Source organism: Haliaeetus leucocephalus, unplaced genomic scaffold (assembly GCF_000737465.1).
Source record: "Haliaeetus leucocephalus isolate CR32 unplaced genomic scaffold, Haliaeetus_leucocephalus-4.0 Scaffold1, whole genome shotgun sequence".
NCBI lineage: Eukaryota > Metazoa > Chordata > Aves > Accipitriformes > Accipitridae > Haliaeetus > Haliaeetus leucocephalus.
In genome coordinates, this window is record NW_010972437.1 from 5,743,733 (window position 1) to 5,764,868 (window position 21,136).

General features: G+C 41.0%; 1 protein-coding gene across 1 annotated transcript; it reads right to left on the minus strand.

Moving 5' to 3' along the window:
• Positions 1 to 8,383: 8,383 nt before the first annotated feature.
• Positions 8,384 to 21,116, minus strand: FASTKD2 (FAST kinase domains 2; the record flags this gene model as incomplete). The annotated part of the gene is made up of 12 exons (XM_010565091.1): positions 21,082 to 21,116; positions 19,563 to 20,331; positions 19,071 to 19,174; positions 17,483 to 17,591; positions 15,825 to 15,948; positions 13,401 to 13,540; positions 12,923 to 13,095; positions 12,376 to 12,536; positions 11,131 to 11,352; positions 10,120 to 10,204; positions 8,919 to 9,033; positions 8,384 to 8,458 (listed from the first exon to the last, which is right to left on the minus strand). Coding segments are annotated over exons 2-12 (1,992 nt in total), but the record flags the coding sequence as incomplete, so codon positions are not given.
• Between the last annotated feature and the right edge of the window lie 20 nt (positions 21,117 to 21,136).

Genomic DNA, 21,136 nt, shown 5'->3' on the forward strand with positions numbered 1-21,136 from the left:
GTCTCTATTATTGCTTAATGGTTAAAAAACAAGCTTACTGCACTGTATTCTAGAATAACTAACATTATTTTTAATGAGTTCTATTACAAGAACTAAAATACTTCATGATTAGATGAGAATATGCTTGCATACAGTTTCTTAGACCCAAACAACATACACTATATTCACTTTAAGTAATTAGCTTTTGCAGCTATAAAACATGTTCATATTAGCCTTTGGCCTCTGTTCTATCAACAATGATACACATTCTTAGCTTTCTGTTCAATACTAGCACCACTGAGCATACCAGTATTGCTTGCATGCATGCCGTTATGTATGTATGTCCATGCAACGTGAGTAATACTCTGAACCCCTCAACCAGCATGAGGATCTGTTAAAAATGGTTATGATGTCCCTGAGGAATCTCAGTGATTATTAATGAAACCATTAGTACCTGACAAAAGGTCTCAAAGAGGATCTTGTCTGAGCCAAACAAGTCCATTCTACATAACTTATACTCCCTAGAATTTATGGTGTATTTTTGCAAATGAGCCTTAAAGAATTTATAAGCCAGTTTTGAAGTGTGCTGTGTATGTATGGGTGTGACATGCAGTAGAAACAGGTTGTACTTTGGTGTCTGATTTTGTAAAAAATCTTTGCTGCTAATAGTATCTGGGGAAGGGACTGGGTAGTGTAACTTTGAAGTGCTTGTTGTGACAGGGCTGGGTAGGTTTGCAGTAAGGCTGTTGACATGGCTTTCATTGGTCACAAATTTTGGGGTTCTTCAGCGAAGGGAGCTGTTTCTTTTACAATTAGCCAAGTCTCTCCACTCTCATGGCTGAAACGTTAACTACTCTTTGTACAAAGAGTGGATCTGAAACATCAGACAGCTCTGCCTGGGAGAGCTTATAAATCCAAGCAACTCAACATCCCCTTTATAGCGACAGGGAACACAGACAACTGGCTGCGCTGGGACTGTGCCTCTGCTACCAAGCAGGGCATTCCTTTGAGTCAAGGCACTACTGAGATGGGTGCTAATACCAGGACTCTGGGAGTGGCACGAGGACCTCCTGAGTGACTTGCCCATGAGCAGACAGGTAAGTGGTGGCAAGCAGGGAGCTGAACTCAGATTCCCCATGTCTCTATCTAATGCCTTAGTGTCAGATCATTTTATCCTCTGTTCAGAGAAAGTGGTTTTGATACCTTCAGTGTTGTTCTCTTTTTTCCCCTTCAAATACCAAGTGATTAGATTCAGCAAATTAATATCAAACCTACCACCAGGAGCGAAAAGTTTGGAAAGTTCTCTTTTTATTCTGCATCAGCAGAAATCAAACCAACCTTCATCATCCTCAGTACTACCTTTTGGGGGGAGTACTGCCTACTAAGAAGGAGGTCTTCTTGCTGACATCAGTGAAGCATTCACCATATTGTACTATTCCTTGAGCTTAGATTGATACAGAGCAAATCTCCAAACATGCATGCATACACTTTTTTTTTGCCCGCTTAACTTTTCAGAAGTCCATCATTTTTCCTTACATTTATACAGAAGTGACACAGACTAAAGATTCATTTAGAAGATGGTGTGTCCCTGGGACAAATCATTCATTGGCAAAATGGAGCCTCTTCTAGAACAACAGAGTCAAATGCATCAGCAGTCTTTACCCTCTTCTTACCTCATACACCACAGTGTATAAGAGGTTTATGTTCCTTTTGTGTTTTCTGGAGAATTCCCTGATCTGTTGTTTTGCTAAAGCTGGTATCTAACTGCTGAGCCAGCACAAAGGGCAAGTAACGACCCAGTATTGGTCTTCAGCATGCATATTTAAAAAGATCAAATAGTCTTTTATTATGTGACTGACATTTCAAATGTGGGCTCCATGCTTGGTCTCTCCTCCCTCCCTATCTATTGTGTGCAATAACATCTTAACATATAAATATATAATCTCCTCCACAACAAGCCACTGTATATTCCCTGTATCTCATCTGTGTGAGTACACATCAAGACTTCAGTGACAATTCTCACCATTTACACCAGCCTCTGTGCAGTCAGAGCCCAATTCACCAGCTGTTCCCTACTGCAGAAGGAGAAAACTGGGCTCATATAACAATTCAAGTTTTCTCCTTTAAAGTTGTACAGCCACAACCTCAGCCTCAGCTGGTGTATGTTGCTGTAGTGCCCTGACTTTAATTTAAACCAGCTGATGAGCCACACCCCCTTTCCCCACACACTCCCCCACCTTTCTAAAGGGTGGTTGAGTATAGATGACATCTTATGTGCAGTGGAATCTGAACCATGGAAATCAAACAGGCAAACACAGAAAATTGACCAAGTTTCCTTTGTGGATTGAACTGATAAAAGTAACTATGGCACATACTCAGGAATGACAAAGAGTGTTCAGTAAATTGCCTCTTGTCTGGAGGCATGGATAGAGTCCCTTACCTATAGCTGTGAAAAGAAAAATCTCCTGTTTATAAAAATTTGTGTCTTGCTACATAAAGTAAGAGCATATCTGGGTTTTGATGGGTGCCATGGCAACAATGTTACTGGAGTATAGCATAGGAGCATTTTCGGTGAGAGGGAACAGGATGAAACAAAAAGCTCACTGGTTATCGGTGGACACAAGGACTTTTGCTGCAGACCCAAAGACAGATTCTCCTTCTTCTTGTTCACAGGTGGCTATTTACAGTTGCCACCACATTGACACATTCACTTTATACTGTGGTTGTCTGGAAATAATGAAAAAAGGGAAAAACCTGCTACAACTAGAAGGACTGATCTTAAACATAGTTCAGAGTACCATTATATTTGCATCACTTAAAAAAGAAGAACAATGCAGAACCGCTAAAACCACTATTGTTACTAGCAAAGAACAAAACCATAGGATTACATGTTCAGTAAAACCTATGCTTAAGTACCATAATTGCCTTAAAAGTATGTTTGTAGAGAACAACAGATAACCATGGCTCTGCTTTTGTTCTAAAACAGCTAATTTCAGCACATTTCACCTAGGAGTGAATGCTCTACTGTTTTTGAGATCTACAAAACACCTGCAATTCTTTTTTAATCCAGATATTCTGGTGTCAGTAAAAAGGTATTAAAACTGGAACCTCACTCATGCAAGCTTATGTGCTCTGAGATTTGTGTACAAAGGGAATAGGAATATAAAATAATACCTAGTGCAATGGCGGGGGGGGGGGGGGGAGAAAAAAAGCATTAGAGGGAAGTCAGCATTTTCTTCACTTTAGCAATCGACCAGAGCCACATCTGTAGGTCTCTGCATACAAAATATTATTCAACCTCTTGCCTATGCAGAAACAGTTGCAATACCTGAGAAACAGACTTTCATTCTCTAATTCCAAGTTCCAGTTTATTTAGATTCTAATTCCTTAACAAAAATCAAACTCTTGCTATGTACTTTTAGTCCCTCTTTCCCAGTCACTTTTGAACATCTTGGCCAACTGGAGACCAAGGTGGAAGTTTTAAAGAGAGTTCCTGGATGTTTCTTGTGAATGAGTGGCTAGAATATTTCATACCCTGAGAAGGCTGGAGTTAGGGCTCAGAAGAGTTTCTAGACATAAGCAAATCCAAGCAGGAGAGAACTACAGGGGTCTGCAAATGCAGCTGCTTATGGAAACAATTTTTTTTTCAAAACTATCACTGTTCTCATTCTGCATTACTTCACAAACTTTTTTGCTCAGATGGTACTAGTTTATTTTCTGTTCATGCAAGAGCCTTCTTGATCCTTGCAGCCCACATCTTCTGCCTTCCTGTTTCTTGCTCTCATTTTAGATCTGTTCACACATCCTGCAATGCTTAACATCATCCTTGGGCCAGTGAAGTTTGCTGTATAACTTACATTTGTAAATCCTTCTTACAATGTTTTCTTATTGATTGTGTGATACATAACAATTATCTGAGCTTGTCACCCTTTTGTATGTGGATATCGTTCAGATGACCTGGAGAATTCAGAGGGTGAACAGTATATGTATACATTATTCTCGAGGGGAAAATTACCAGATAAGCCAGTTTTATCATGGCATTTTACTGTTTTGTAGTAACATAAGATTTATGAATAAAAAAAGTCTAACAGCAAGCAGCATGTAAAAAACAGGAATCATAAAAGGCACTATCTGTTTCTTTGAGATTAGCAGGGCAAATACTTAAGTCCAGTATTTCATAGCTCAGAATGAAGGAAAGATTTGTATGACTACTTTTCAGATGACTTTGTGGCTCAAGAATAAAATGTGCTGCCTTCATACAAGAATCTGGTCAAATATATGGTTGCTCTGTGCAGCTCAGTCCACTGTCTTTAAGTCATAGCTACATAATTACTCTAAGCCCTATACATGCTTTATCTTCAATTCATTGAAGATCCTCCCCTCCCTCAACAGTTTAGTTTGCCTAATAAATTACCTATTTTCACTTTACACAGGGTTGAGGACCTTGGCCTTGCTACAGATTGGAAACACCCTTGAAATACCTTTAGTGAGTCAAACACCACAGCAAATGTCTGGGTTCCATCCATTAATAAGATACACCCATGGGCTGTATGAAATAAAGCCACACTCACCTTCCTGGTTCCTCACTCCTTGTTCAGAAAAAATTTCCAGCCACTGTGCTTACAAAGTGTTCCAAGTGTGAATAAGGGTTAGAAACACATGTTCCTGAGTCCGCAGGCAGACTGTGAAAATGGTAGAGAAAGATGCAGCTTGCATCTCCTGTTAGCCTCACTGGCAGGTCAGCTAAAAACTTCTGTTTAGCATCTGTTTTGCTTAGAAAAGAGGATTTTGCACCTTTCGCACCAAGCAATCCATGCAGTGACAAACCCCACAATTACAGGAGCAAAATAATTATTGTTGATCTTTGTTGTGAGTCTCCCACTAATTTTAATAAGCATGATTCAGGAGAGAGAGGAGAATGGTATTCTAAATACAGATTGTAATGCAAAAACCAGGGGATTAGAACTCCCTTACTACATGAATTGGACATCTAAGAAACCTGGGTTTATTTCAGACATTGCAGCAGAGTAGCTTTTTAGTAGATGTAAATATTCAAGAAACCCACAGCTCTGAAGTCTCTCTGGCAGGCGCTACACACTGCTTGGAACTATGAATCAGTGTAGGTGACATAGTAATGACTTAAATTATTAAGTTAGCATAAAGCAAGATACTTTAATAAGCAAGGTGGTCATTATGACAGACCACTGCACTTCCAAGCTGTTTGTGTAAGTTTCCACCTACTTGTAAGGTGTTTAAAAAAAGAAAGAAAAGATGGTGATCAGCTAACTTAATGTAATGTGCTATGCTATGTTTTGCCCACTGGTGGCTAATTCTGTCCAGGCTGCTGGCACCCAAGAGGACAGTATACTTCCCTGCCTGTTGTTTTGTCCCTGAGGAGATGGGAGCCATGTACCTGCTACTGACAACCTGACTGAAAAGCTCAAAGCACAAGCAGTTCCCCAGCCCAGGCGAGAGCCCCAGTTGTCACTGCATTAGCTTCGTTTGTAGGGCTTCAGCTTTGAACAGCACCAAATGCTTTCTCAAACGCAGCTCTGAGCACTACCCAGCTCTCCAGCTGTATTAGCTTTGTGTGGCAAGATTTTGGTAGCGGGGGGGGGTGTGTGTGTTACAGGGGTGGCTTCTGTAAGAAGCTGCTGGAAGCTTCCCCTGGGTCTGACAGAGCCAATACCAGCCAGCTCTGAGACGGACCTGCCACCGGCCAAGGCCAAGCCAATCAGCGATAGTGCTAACGCCTCTGTGATAACATTTTTAAGAAGGAAAAAAAAAAAAGTTGAGACAGACAGAAACGGCAGCCAGAGAGAGGAGTGAGAACATGTAAGAGAAACAACCCTGCAGACACCAAGGTCAGTGAAGAAGGAGGGGGAGGAGATGCTCCAGGCGCCGGAGCAGAGGTTCCCCTGCAGCCCGTGGTGAAGACCATGGTGAGGCAGACTGTCCCCCTGCAGTCCAGGGAGGTCTGTGGTGGAGCAGATCTCCACCTGCAGCTTGTGGAGGACCCCACACGGGAGCAGGTGGGTTCCTGAAGGAGGCTGTGACCCTGTGGGAACCCCACACTGGAGCTGGCTCCTAGCAGGACCTGCAGATCTGTGGAGAGAGGAGCCCACGGAGCAGGTTTTCTGGCAGGACTTGTGACCCCGTGGGGGACCCACGCTGGAGCAGTGTGCTCCTGAAGGACTGCACACGGTGGAAAGGACCCATGCTGGAGCAGTTCGTGAAGAACTGCAGCTTGTGGGAAGGACCCACGTTGGAGAAGTTCATGGAGGACTGTCTCCCGTGGGTGGGACCCCACGCTGGAGCAGGGGAAGAGTGTGATGAGTCCTCCCCCTGAGGAGGATGAAGCGGCAGAAAATAACGTGTGATGAACTGACTGTAAACCCCATCCCCGTCCCCCTGTGCCGCTGGGGGGGTGGTAGAGAATCCAGGAGTGAAGTTGTGCCTGGGAAGAAGGGGGGGGTGGAGGGAAGGTGTTCTGAGATTTGGTTTTATTTCTCATTACCCTGCTCTGGTTGATTTGTAATAAATTGAGTTAATTTTCCCCAAGCTGAGTCTGTTTTGCCTGTGACGGTAATTGGTGAGTGATCTGTCCTTATCTTGACCCACAAGCTCTTTATTTTCTCTCCCCTGTCCAGCTGAGGAGGGGGAGCGATAGAACAGCTTTGGTGGGCACCTGGCGTCCAGCCAGGGTCAACCCACCACACCAGCACAGAGTATTTCAGACCTCCTCCAGTGCAGGCCGGGACCATGAGTCAGTCAGCCAGCTCAGAACATCAGAATGGCTCTGACCAGTCTGCTTCACAGATGAGTTTGTACAGACAATGCTTTCTTAAAGTAGCAGATCCCAAAAGGGAGCACAATAAACTTCTCATCAAGTCAAGCAGATGAACTCTCCTCTGGTTGTTAAGTTTTACAATTGCACCTAACCTGTTTTTCTACATGTGCTGCATTTCAGAGACTGAAATGCTGAACAGCTCTCTCTGCTTTTTATGCCAGACAGCTGTGACAATTCTTCTTTGGTTGCATGGTTTCCTTCATAAATGTGCACCATATTCTCTCTTCATGTTCCGCAAGAAGTTGGGTGGTGAATTTTTTTTAAGCACATTGTTTCTTTTTACCTTATCTCATCACTGTAATACCTTTTTTATCTCATCATTGTAATAGGTTAACCATGTGTCCATGCTACTTCAGAAAGACAAAGAACGTAGTGCTTGTAGCTTATCAAGTGAAGCAAGGGCACCACGGTTAGGTAGCACACAGTCACTGTAGAAAGTATTGCCATTTCCCTTCATGCCGATTGGGCTGTGGCTATGATATAGCAAAAGTATGAGTGAAGATCTAATTACCCCGCAGAAACAAGCAACCTGTTGTTGGCAAATGTATTTTGAGCATTTCAGTGCTCTTATTAAGTACTTCAGCAACTCCAGCACAACAAATGGATTTTACCAGTAAGTTACTAAGAATGGCAAAGATGTACCAGTTCTCTCTGCTCCTTCAGCTCAGAGGCCCAAAGCTGCTTTGGACTTCTAGAACTCTGGCAACATAATCAATTCCACCACTACATAACAGGCCAGTGGAGATGCATCACAGTATGTAATGAACAAATCTGAGTATTGCAACACCTCTTTAAATAGTTGTGGAGACACTAATATCAGAAACAGAGAGCAAGACTCAGTTTAAAAAGGCGTGCCAGACCTGTGCTCTTATAGTGAGAAATCTCAAAATGTATTACAGTAGCAGTGAAACAAAAGGATCAAAAGAAAAAGCATACAGCTAACAGAACCATTATTGGCCTGAAATTCTGAAAACTGAGTGAGATTGTTTTCTTCAGAAATTTTTCACCTAACTTTGGATTTTTTAATATACCCCTTAGACTGAGTTATTTACTGCTTTACCATCTGTAGTTCTGCATAAAGAACATGGGAGGATGGGGGTAGGATGGTGGGGGGAATCCTTCTAGTGCATATTTGCAGGCCAGGTTCCAACAGCACTTGAAATGGTCACTTCCTTTCCCTGACCCAGCCCAAGAGAAGAGAGAAATTTGACTTGGGCATAGGGGAGGGGAAGCAAAGTGAAGCTAAAATTAGGAGATTTCAAAGCAATAGATACCAGGATGCTTTTTGGATTAATTAAGTAGTTTCTTCCACTAAAGAAAACTCACTCCCACTTCACAAAATAAAACCCCCACTATCAGCAGACACTGCTCACTTCACAAACTTTTCTCAACTTGTAAATACTTTGGAGTAGGCAATTGTGTATAAAACTGCTTATCTCTTCCATTAAAACCTTACACTAATTATACAGGAAAAAGAGAGATCAGGAGACCCAAAATTGTTGGTTTATTTTAATTATTATCCTGCACAGTCATTTCAGAAAAAGAGAAAGCATTTTCTGAATAAATTTTTCCTTTTAAAAACTCAACTGCATCTTCATTTGTCATTTCCTGAAACTTCTTGTTCAGGACCTGGAAGAAAGGAAAAGGAAAAGGTACATTAGTTTGACTGTCTTTAGCAAACTGCCCTGTCCTATAAACCAAGTGCTCAGTGATGGGAAGGCCACAGGGAGTCAACGTATTTTGAAAACGAATTGACTTGAATCATTCATTCTATAAAAATCAGGGAAATAAGCCAAAGTCACATAGGTTTTTAGGTACAAAGCAATTCAGTGGATTGATTTTTTTTTTTTTTGCTGAACTATGATTACATTTATTTGGCTGATAATGGTAAGTGGTAGCTTGTCTTTTAGAGTTCCTCTGTCCTTTCTCCCTAGTGACACCACCACCATCTTCTAAGGAGAGATGATATACAATTACCACTCTGGAGAAGGCTCACCACTCCCTACAAGGCCTGTTCTATGAAACAAACATAACTCATCACTGTGGTGGTAACAGGTCCGAAACAGAGAGAATAACAGGACTCTCTTACCAGAATCACATGATAGCCCAGTTTATTTAGATGCCGTTTCTTCATTGCCAGCTTCCCTTGGGGGTGCATTGTACCCACACAGAAGGCAGACAGAGGAACAAAGAGAACAGCCAATCTACAACCAAGAAGAGTAGGGAAGACTCCATTGTACAAATATAGAATAAGCATTTTTAAGACAATAATTCAATTATGTCCTTTAACACTGCAGAATATACAGCTGTCTTCCTGGTAGGCAAAAATATCAGGACTGCACAAATTTCATTATTCTTTTCCTTCTCCAGACTTAAGTAATTTAGACCCTGTCTTCTTCTATGAGCTTTGCACAAGTACCAGCATCTACCCAAATTCGTACAGCAGAATTAAGTCCTTAGATCTCCACTTCTCCCCAGTGAGAAGGAAACAGATCATTCAAAATTCTACATTATTTTGACAGCTTCTGCATTTACTTTGATCCATTGCTAATATTGAGAATTAGTTACTTCCTGCCATAAAAACCTACTTGGAAGGGTGAGGAAAGCTGAATGCCTTGTAAGACTGACAGTGAGTTTCTGTTAAACAATTCATTAGCTCTCCTTTTCCCAAAAAAGCAAACTACACAAAATACATTGCTGCGCAGTGATCCAGCACACAAATGTTAAGTATTACCCAATTCTACTTAAGCGTTACTTAAATGATATATGTCCCACTTCAGTTACTGAGAGGTCATTCTTCTACACAAGATTAAATTAATCACCTAAAATGTGGATATGATGATCCTTTTTTATTCAGATTATATTTCAGCAGCTGAATTAATTGCTATAACGTACCATTGAGATGCACATTTTAGAGACTTAAGAGAATAACTGAATGTTTAACTGGACACACAAATAGGTGGAATTTTAAAACCATAATGTAGCAATTTTTTGGAAGGGATTTCAGTCCTATTTCAAAACCTGTATCCATTACAAGAGTATCAGATTACTGTGATGTTTCCTGCCTCTTCCTCTGAAATGTTACATTTTAGCCTCTGTTAGAAGGTAGTGAGCTGAATGAGTTGTTGCTCTGAACTGGCATGGCAATTTTTGTACATTTCAGTGAGCACAAGTAACAAGTTAGTTAGCTACTTCACTTCTGCAAATCAGTGAACCAAAGAAGTAACTGGATGGAATACATAAAAATAAAACTTAGCCTGCCAGAAAAAATATGCAGTCAGAAAAGACACCTTTGAACACTTGAGTCAGCATGATCATCTGTTGCAGCTATTGGGAGCACTTTCTTTCTGTCTGAATCCATTCTGATTTCAAAATCTGAAAACAAAACAACAAAATATTTAACACTTGCAAGAGATCACAATTAATGTTCTCATGTGAACATTAGTTGTTCAAATTGTTTTCAAATTAACAGCTCATTTGAAAAAGTTAACAGACACCGTCACTGCCCTGTTTCTAATTGCTGTTCGCTAATAATTTACATATTACTGATGGCTTTTCCCTCCCTGCAACCAATATAAACAGCTATAGCTTGGACATCTCCAGAAAAAAGCACATTTGTTTTTGGAAACTGTAGATATAACTTTACGGGAGTGAAATCATAGTTTAAAGAAACTAGTCTTGATTGCAGTCTGTCACACCTACTCAGATTTTCCTATAATCTGATTCCTCATTAGAAATACTTAGGAAGAAAATTATTACAAATACAAAAAAATTGGTAAGCTGGGGGGCTGGCAAAAAAACAAGCAATATCAAAATGTAAAAGCAACCAAATGTTATGAAATGATCGCCTGTCAAAGAAGGTCATATCCCATTTCATAAATGAAAGTAGAACCCAAACCTTAGTCAGAACTTCAGAGAAGAAACAAGTCAGAGAACAAAAGACGGCTGCTGTTTGGCTTTGTTTCTAATGACATGTTAGTACTAAATCACAACCCTCTAAAACAGTTGGCCATATTGGCTTTATGTACAATTAACATCTGCTCGCTGATGCTTAACAAAAAGTCCAAAGCAGTTTTGTAAATAAGAGTAATCATAAAGTCTTAGTAAACTAACTTAAATACTTCAACAGAAGCATCCTAGAAAGTAGATTCACCAATCAAGGACATACTTGTTAAAAGATTGTGTCTTCAAAGTGTTACACTTTTAATCACTTGCACCCTACACAAATTTATTATCACCTTTTTATTTTGGGAGTTATAAACCTACATTAAAAAGAATGTGACAGTAATTTGGCTTCATACCAATATGATATTTATATGGCAGCTGAACATTTTGCTGAAACATGTTCTCATCCCCCAGAAGTTCTATCAGTGCCTCCCGAGCTTTTCTGAGATTAAGAGATATTAATGAGGAGAAATTCTCAGTCAGCACAAATGCAGGCTTCGTGAAGGAAGGGCTATCAAGTTCCATACATGCTTTCACACAGCGAAGCATCATTTCGTTTTGTTCTTTGTAAAGATCATCTGAAAAAGGATACAAGAAAATATTACATCCAATGTCTCATCTCACAGAATTTTTCATTTCATTATCATTTATAGTCTGTTCTGGCAGAGCAAATGAATTTCAATACAGGAATCAAAACCCAATTATTTTTTCAGTGAATATTATTGAGTATCTTCAGTATAGTTAAATATACACTGCCAATTCACTAATTATAATATTAAAGTCTATGGCTGGGACCTGCCTATTTATCCAGTTTTTCCCCTCTACTGTACACAGCTCTGTGCATGCTATCAGTTATTACAGGAGACTTAAGGAGAACATGGAATGAGAGAGCATGCATAAAAACCATTTATAAAATCCAGACAACTAGAAAGCTGTTTAAAAAACAAGGAAGGGATATCAGACTTGGCCATAATTTTGAAACTGTACTTTAAGAGTACTAAGCTGCGCAAACTCTTAAGCAGTTACAGCTTTACAGCTTTCATGTTCAGACACTGCAGGCTCAACGGCAAGACACAGTGTTTTACTCTACAGTGAACTTCTACTCCACTGAACTACTCTACTGGCTGTAGAGAATTGTAATGTGGAAACGAAATTCTACTACAAACCATTCCAAGTTCCTCATTATAACTCAGAGCAGTCAAAAAACCTCCTACTCATGATTCCAGGTACTAAAATTGGTTTACAAAGGTTAAGATTTCCTGTGTTTCTATAAATGCCTGAGCATCTGTCGAAGACAGAACCCTTGGCTCTTACACACTTCTACCATTTCCACAAATCTCATACTCACCTCTCTCCACATGCACACCTACTATAAAACTGTTGCCACCATGGGGCTCAAGACAATAAGCCTGATGCCCTAGTGCAGAAACAGTTCACTCAGATCACCATCACTACATTAGCTCTGTCTTGAAGGACTTCAAATTTAATATTAATTATGTTTGCATTCTTTAATTTCTAAACTTTTAACACAATTACAACAAATTATGTATGGAGGCAGACTATCCCTTTTAAAACAAGAACATGACAAAGTAAGGCCTGACCTGACAGAAGTTCACCCCTGCTGTTCTTTTGCAGCAGCTCATCAAGTGCACGATGAGGAAGATATCCTAAGATGCAAAGTGAATACACAGCCTTCAGCAGTTCTGTGTTGGAAATCTGAGGGAGGTACTTATTCAAGCAGCTATGAAGAGTGTCAAAAAACCTTTTCCAAAAGCAGAAGAAAAGTAACTAAATACACAAATAAGGCTATATAAAATACAGATTTCAAACAAAAATACAAGTTAGAAATCTTTATTATCTTCTATAATTGTATGTTGTGTAATCCAACATTAGCTTCTGGTTCTTGAGGATACAGCTACCTATCAACAGATTTAGTAGCCTGGTCAGCATAGAACCAAGGTCTCCATTTTCAATTACAGAGAAAAATTCCCACGTAGAGCAAATGTGAAAAGACACAGCAAATTTACCTTACAGATTAATAAAACAGGATTATGAACTCTTTCACAACTGAAATCAAATACTAGTTGCTACACATTACTCTATAATGACTACATAACATATTATCAGGAATTCTAAATGAAAACCTACAGATGCTTTTGACCTCTGGGAACATAGTTGAGTCGTGAATACACTCGGAGAACAATCAAAAGGTTTTTCAAGTTGAGGAATTCAGGGTCTTCTGTCACCTTCTCAGCAAAAACTCCCATCAGCTCACTAGGCTGAAAGCCAAGTGTCTCGAAGGCAGAAAGAAAAAGAATAATCTAAAAGAAAACATAGTTTTGTAAGGTCAAGAAAGCCAGTACAGTGGACCCTACCTGCTGATTTCATAAAAGGCATTTTTAATGAAAGCAAATTTTTCAAACCGTAAACCCCCTTTTATTTCTCATTTCTTTATAGATCAACAAATGGAAGAGTATTTTAAAAATTTAACTATATTATCTTCATCAGACTGGTATTCCTAAAAAATCTGTTCTCCAAAGATCAAACACAAACATGAAGAAAGGTAAGATGGAAAGCACCAGATATTCTACTAGTACCACTATAAATTATTTGGTCTCAAACTCACCTGTCTTTTGTCCCAAAGGCAGGCAGTGGAATTAATATAGTCTGCTAATGCTGAAAACAGTTCTACATTACGGTACTGGAGATTGTAACAAGCTTCCAGAATGAGAATTAACTGCCGAAATGGAGCATCGTGGACATTCTCTGTAACAGAAGAGCAAAAAAGGACAAATGATACAAAGCAATGGAAGCTGCAGGTTGGAGACATTGTGGGAACAGTTTGGCTAAGGGATGGAGGAGGGGCAGAAAAAAAAAATCAGGTAAAGAATTGTGGAACAGACTGAGACTAGCTAGGCAAAGTCAACCAAACTAAAACACATGAAGAAACAAGAGAGGTAGAAGAAACCAAACTGAGTCAGGATCAAACTAGAAGGGATAAATCAGCAAAAGGGGACAAATTAAAAAAAGAAACAAGAAAATTGTGTTCCCAGAACATCTTCTGTTCCAGCATTCTTGATTTTCAGCACGTCCCCGCACTCAGCATGGAAACCCTCAGGCTAGCCCCTTTAGTAGTGATTGAGCCTTTGGGCTGTCCACTTCACCATGTCAGCTGAGGGAGGAACAGAGAGGTGGATCTAAAGCTGCCGATTAATCAGATATTAGCACATGATGAAATTTACTTTTTTTTTTGCACTTGGTTTTACAAACCAGCGAGTAACTACAAATACGAATCTATGTCTAAAAAGCACCAACAGCTGTCAAGCACTAAAGTGTTAGTGTAAGCCAAACTGGAAAACGTGGAACCATAACATCACGTCCCAGCATACGAGCGTGATGACACAGATTGTGTGTCAGATGACAACAGACTGCTGCACAGGACTTCTGCTTCATTTACCACATAAGATGGACCTACTCCTGAGATGAAAAAGATTAAGTACTGAAGAACAATGGTCTCTCTTGAACATCCTGCTTTGTTTGCTGCAATGAGGGGCATACATGTCATAAAAGACAGTGACTGCAAGAGAAAAGAGCATAGTTACAGCAGTAGGATCAGCACCCACCAAAACTAGACTTTATCTTTTCCTCTGCCAGAGGATGCAAGAGGATAGCAGTAAAATAACTGAATTTAACTACTCTAGAGTTGTCCTTAGTGATTTTCCAGGCTCAGCATAAAAACACTGTTACCTCATTTCTTGAAATGCTGAGTGCTGACAACTGCGATTGAAGCCAATGAGAGCTGTGCATCAAATAAAGTGATCTGTAATGCTAGATATTCTTAAAGAAAACAGGCTAACACAATCTCCTATTACTGGACACTTTGACCTTCATCTCTCTCTTCTGCACAAGTATCACCACTGGGTCACTCCCTTGTTGTTGCAAAAATTAACTCAGTAAGTACCTACAAAGTACATAGTTATTACAATTCTGGTCAGGCCACCAGATATGGGAGAGCGCGCTACTTTCTTAAGAGCCCCAGCAAGAGTACAGGACCTATAAAACCTGCTGAAGAATTCCTTTGCCCGTGGGCCCCAAAGCATGCCCCACACACACACACTTCCTGTTCCATCTCCAGCCTCTGATAGGGGCCATTTCTGTTCAGAAACTAATCACTCTGTCCCCAGAGCATCATTTGCACAATGTGCAGCATGTAAGTCCTGAGAACATGCACTGAAAAAGTGCATTAAAAAGTACTGAGGAGCTGCTCACTCTGTGTATGCCATCTAGCCTGTGCACTGAGTGTGGTGTAAGTCCTGTGGGAGAAGCCAGTATGCATAATTAAAGACTGTCTCCTAACACATATGAACAACCAGGGCAAATAAAGGCTGTACAAGCAGCCCAAACACTCCTGGTTCATTTATGTTAAGAATGCTATTTTACTATCTTACTGGTTTTTTAGACACAAATTTGTTTGTATTTTAAGTGTGAATCAATACATACTGACCACATATATTTAAGAAATGTATTGTAAAGGTATGGAGAGAGGTGAAAGCATTAGCTTTCATTTAATTTTTTTCTGGGCTGCAGCATGAGGTCAGTTATTAAAAGCAGCATTCAATAATGAAATCCAGTTAATCAGGGAAACACTACGTTCCCTTTAGTTTATCAACTAACCACGCTAAGCCACCAATCCATCCTGTAAGATGTCCAGTTCAAATTCAGATTTGTTTTAAAAGTTTATCTGAAATCTATTTTTAATTGCTAGAATTCAATTATTTTTCCTAAACTCTGCATACAGAAAAATGCAAAGAAAAATATGTAATTCAGGTAAATGTTAAGAAGGGCAGACACAACAAGAGCTATTTGCTTTCATTATCGATCAGTAATTTTCTGTCTTGCTGCTTGTCAAATGGCTCCACATTACTCTAATATCCTGTAAAACAAAGATGTTTCCTGAGTTTTAAAGGAAATCAGAAAAGGGAGATGAGACAATAATTAGGAAGAATTTGGTACAAGGAAGAGAAATTTAATAAACGTATTTTTTTCTTACCCTGGATCTTTTTACTGCAGGCATTCAGGATTGGAATGGAACAATAATTCATTGCAACAAGAGCCGAAAACACACGCAGCGCATTCAGGAAAGTCAGATGGTCTATCTGTTTCAAAACTGCCATCTAAAGTGAATTACAGTTTATTAAATCCTTCATTCTTCAGGTATATTATCACTGCTTTCTGGTGAAGGCATTTTCACCAAAACTTTCCCAAATTCCTTAGCCTGTTCAGACTTACATGAAAGAAAAAGGAGCAACAAACAACAAAAGCATAAAGTAACCACTCTCCATTTCTTAATACACAATTACAGCAGATCAAGTGTTCTAGAGCCATGTCACTATGCAAGTTTCCAGCAATTTGCCTTTGTATGTTTTTTTTAAAAGAAGGAAGTCTCAGTAAAGCTCATTTCCAATGTGAATAGGTATCTTCTACCAACTCTTAAAAAAGTAGCAGAAACATAATTGGCACAGCTGACATTTAATAGTAGTCCAATTACGGTTTTGGATGCATATGAAAGCTGTCAGCCTTCAAAGTGATCCAACAGCACACAGAGTGGCGTATCTATAATACAAACACCCAGCTACAAATGTGGACTGAGCCACAGCAGGTGCCACAAAAGAGACTTCATTTATCGAAGCAGTAATTAGATTCATATAAACGACAGTAAAAATGAGACTGCAAAGTATGTGGGCTATTAAAATACAGTATTCTTACTGTATGCATATCAAAGGTTAAATACAAAATGCATCTACAATAGAAATTACACAGTATTAAAAACAGCACCCTGTAGGCTCAGAAAATTAAGAGCTCCCTTCAGTTAACAAGTGAAATGTTACTTTCCTCTCAGTTCCGTATTCCACCACATCTTCAGCCAGTTCCTCACCATCTTGTAAAAAGTGATACCTGGTCCAAAGTTTTGCAATTTACTTACATCTAACACATTGCATGACCCCCTGCACTGCTCTATTCTTGCTCAGTTTCCCACCAGTGGCATCTTCCCTCACCTCCTCATGAATGCTATTACAAACTCTGACCTCAGAGCCCTTCAGCTATGTGATGAAAACACTAGCAGGCCCTGTTTGAAAGAAGATTTCAAAAAGTGTCCTTAAATCAGGGGATGAAACCCAGTACACCCTGTCATAAAACCTACAGCCTGCTCCCAACCACTGTATTTCCAAGGGGACCTTTAAGATACAGAGAAAGATAAGGCCATGAGCTAGGTGAGTTCTCCTGGCATCTCACTCCCATCAGTCCTCTAGCTCCATACCATTATAGGACATAGCCCCATCATAGACTAGTTTTCTGTTGTCTTCTTTTCCAGCCACAAGCTGGGCAAGGGAATCAGGGAACAGGCTATAAGTGCTTCTATGAAATACCATGTGGCCAACCCAAACAAGAGGTGAGGGCACTGCTATTTTACTGCCTCAATTCCTTTTGTACCATTGCTTTCTACCCCCTTTCATGGTGAGATATTCCCATCCTCCAAATTCAAGTTCTTCCTGCAGATATAGCTGGACTATGATTCATATAGCAAATGCAGTTAACCTTTCTATTATATTTTCTCTTTGAGTGTCTGGAAAGAACCACACACAATTTATAAACAATGCAAGAGCATGGGCTTTGTGGAAGTGAAAATGAGCCTCCAGATAAATTTACCTCCAATTTCTTTTTCAGAAAGACTGGAACATCTTTTCCCATGCATTTCATCAAGTTTTGCAGTATAAAGATGTCTCTGATACTTGGAATGCGCTGCTCCACTAGTAATCTGATGAAGAAACACACAAGGCCTTGAGCTAGAAAGAGTAACTGTTTAACAGAGCTTTCCTCATTTCAGCAGAAACAGGTACCCCCATTCTCCCTCACTGATATACACCCAAGTTAAAGCTGTAATTAATTCCCTGCTCCTCTCCCACCTCCTTTTTTGCAAGGCTGGCATAACTCTACATGATGTAGCTGCAGCACAGATATTTTGCACACGGAAACAGTTACATATGCTTTCTTAATGTTATCCTGATATGTGAGTGTTGTTGCTGACACATTAACAGCAGTGGCACCTGACTGCACATGTGACTGTGCAGATGTGAGTGCTGTTAAGCCTCAAAGAATTAACACTCTTCAGCAGAAAAAAAAAAATGCATCTACATGCAGGCAAATTCTGAAACAGCTAAGAAACTTTGGTATGGACACTGATAACAACTTGGTGCAAGTGAGGGGAAAAAAACAAACAAGCAGTGCTGTGGGGTCCAGGAACAGAAGGGGATGTCATAACACAGAGGGATCATAAGCACAAGATGACAGAGTTCTGCATCCCCAGCACCTTCTTTTCTGGCTCAGAGAGAGGTATTGTAATTGTTACATCTGAATTAGTCTGCACAGCTATGAAAACATGAAGTGCCACTTTCTAAGGCAGTGCACTGCTCTGAAATTCATCCCTGCAGATGTGGCTTCCTGCAAATGGGTAAGAGCTCCAGACATCGAGACACAGAAAGAGCTGTAGATGGAAGTCCTGCTTTCTACCAACTTAAAAGAACGGTGTGCCTGAGCTTCCAGGAGAACCTGTTTATTGCGTATCACCAACACATCCACTTTCTCAAAGCAGGACCTGACACAGGACCAAAAGTACTAATCCATGGCAAGTTTTGTGACAGCCTCAGTAAAAACAATCTCATGGGAGTGAGCAGATTGATTACCCACATAAATCTCACTGGCCCAGAAAAAAATCACTACAGCCAAAGAAGTTATTGTGATAAAGCAATACCACAGAAGGCCTTGCTGGATGCACAGATAAAGTCTAAACTTGCCTTCGTCTTAATTTTTACTTACTATATTAAAAGAAAATATTCCTTGGCTGTTAAACAGCATTTTTCATCATGACAAATCAAAATACTTCACAAAGTAAGCTAGTCTCATTACCTCCTTTCTACACACAGAAAAAACAGAGGCATAGATATGAGAAGTGACTTGATCAACATCACAAAAAACCCCACAGCTGTGGAGCTGCAGTCAGAATACGAATCCCCTGCAGAGCAGCCTAGCACCCTGTGCCATCGGAACCCTTTCTGCTTGAAACTGCAAAGACAATGTCAAAAATCACCGTCTTGTACAGCTGTTATCTTATGTGATATTTAAGTCCCAAAAACCACGTTGTCTTTTATGCACAGACATTCCCTCCATGATTTCTAAAAGACATATATTCAAACAACATTTAAATATGAAGAATATGTGAAAGGTATCTTTTTCTCACTGTAATCCAGCTTGAAGAGCGCTCACATTCTTGTCTTTATCCAGCCCTGCTAAAGTAGTTGCCAAAACTGAGATACATCGGTTATCAAGTTGATTGAGCTTCTCCTGTTAAAAGTTTTCACAATGTCAGGTTACTTCAGACCAGTAAAAGTTTCAGAAAACAAAAACTGACCACTCTTAACCTGTACCTGATGTCTTCTCTTTCCCCCCAGAAGCCAATTCATGAGCTTTAATTCTGCAGTGACCTACAAGGTCTCGCATCAGTCAAATTTGGAGTTTTGAGATTTCTCCTCTCTGTTAAATCTGCCTGAAATCAAGCAGTGGTTTCAAAAATGAAGGAAATTAGAAGTACACACAAACTAACTATGGGACCCGTTTCCATGGAACATCAGACTAAACCAGAGACATAAAGCTGTCTGATGTTGCACAGCCTCCCAGAATTAGCCCTGAGGTTCCAGCCCAAACTTAGGAGAAGAGGGATTTCGATACTTACTTGGCACACTCTCAGCAAAGTCTGGACTAGGAGAGTGTTCTGAGGAACACCTAGGCTCACCACGGCATGCAGACTGAACACCAGGTCACCCCGTGTCATCCTTCTGGAGTCCCGCAGCACCTGCTGACAAAGCTTGACAAAAGCTGGGTGCTCAAAGATCAGCTGCTTCTCATAACGCTGCTGGTCTTCAGACAGGTTTTTGAAAAGCCTCCACACCGCAGTTAAACAGTTTGTGAAGTGCTTAATGGAAACAGCAGACTCTGAAGCCAAGTCCAGTATATCGCAAGGACAGGTACATTTCTGGAGACCATTAAAAAATGGGTCACTATGATCCACTACATGCTTCACTTTGAAGGTCCCAGAATCATCCAGCTTTTCAAGTTCCAAAGAGCTCTGGGGAGCCTGCTCACTCATGAAAGCCTCTGTACTCTTCTCTGCTTGTATATTAGCACCTGTGCTAAAAACGTCTGTCTCTTGAGACAGAAATCGAAGAGATGATCCATGCAGAGAAGGAAAAATATTTAAAAATAATTTCCTGAAGTTCACATTTTCCAGGGGATCCCTGTATCTGCTAACCCATAAAATGTGTTTTCTTGCTGTGGCTGAAGATTTGGCAGTGAGCACAGAACTGCACCTATGCATGCATCTAACAGTATTTAGCAAATAACTTATTTTATTATTCATTTTTGCTAATGTTTGAAATGCCAACTCAAAGTAAGGGATCCGATGAAATTCTACTGTCCTGGAGAAACTGTGTAAGATCACTTATCTGTAAGAACAATTAAAAATTACGGATTAGTTACCAGACTTTCAATTCCTTAAGTTTCAATTGCCACATCTATGCACATCTACAGGAGACCCCCCCCCCCCCCAAAAAAAAAAAAAAAAGTATTTGGCAAAAGATCCCTGGAAAACGATTTGCAGAGGGACTTCTGTTGGGTCTCCTACGTTTTAGTCAAACATCTCAACACATCCCAGCTGTCAAGCCTTTTTCCTCTTTGCTGTTTTGACCAAAAACCATGGCGGGGGGGCAGAGCCTTTTCCTAACTGACGTTTCTCCAAGCAGGCGCGTCTCCTGACAGGGCTCTGGTGGGTCACTGCCAACCTTCAGCTCCGGTTAACAGAATCCTGCCCGGCCGCGGCCACAAACAGCCTGTCCCAGCCTCCCTGCCACCATCCCACAGGCGAGCCGCCTGCCCGGCGGCCGCGGCACACCCGCGGACACACGCCGGGGGCCGGGGGCACCAAGCGGGGCAAAGCCTCTCGGCTTCGGGCTCGCCTTCCGCAGGCGCTGGGAACGCTGCCCGGGGGCGTACGGTTCCCGTGGCGTAGGCCCGCGGCCCGGCGCCAAGGGGACAGAAGCCCTTCGGCGGTTCCGCACGGGCTGGGAACACCCGGGCGCAACGGCGGGGGATCCCGCCGGGCCGGGCCGGGCCGGGCCGCCCGCTGCCCGCCTCAGGCGCGGCGGGAAGGGACGGGCGGGTAGGGCCCCAGACCTCCGCCGCCCGGTAGCTGTTACCTCCCACGCGGCGGCGCCATGACAGCCGGGCCCTCCTCTCCGCCAGCTCTCGGCG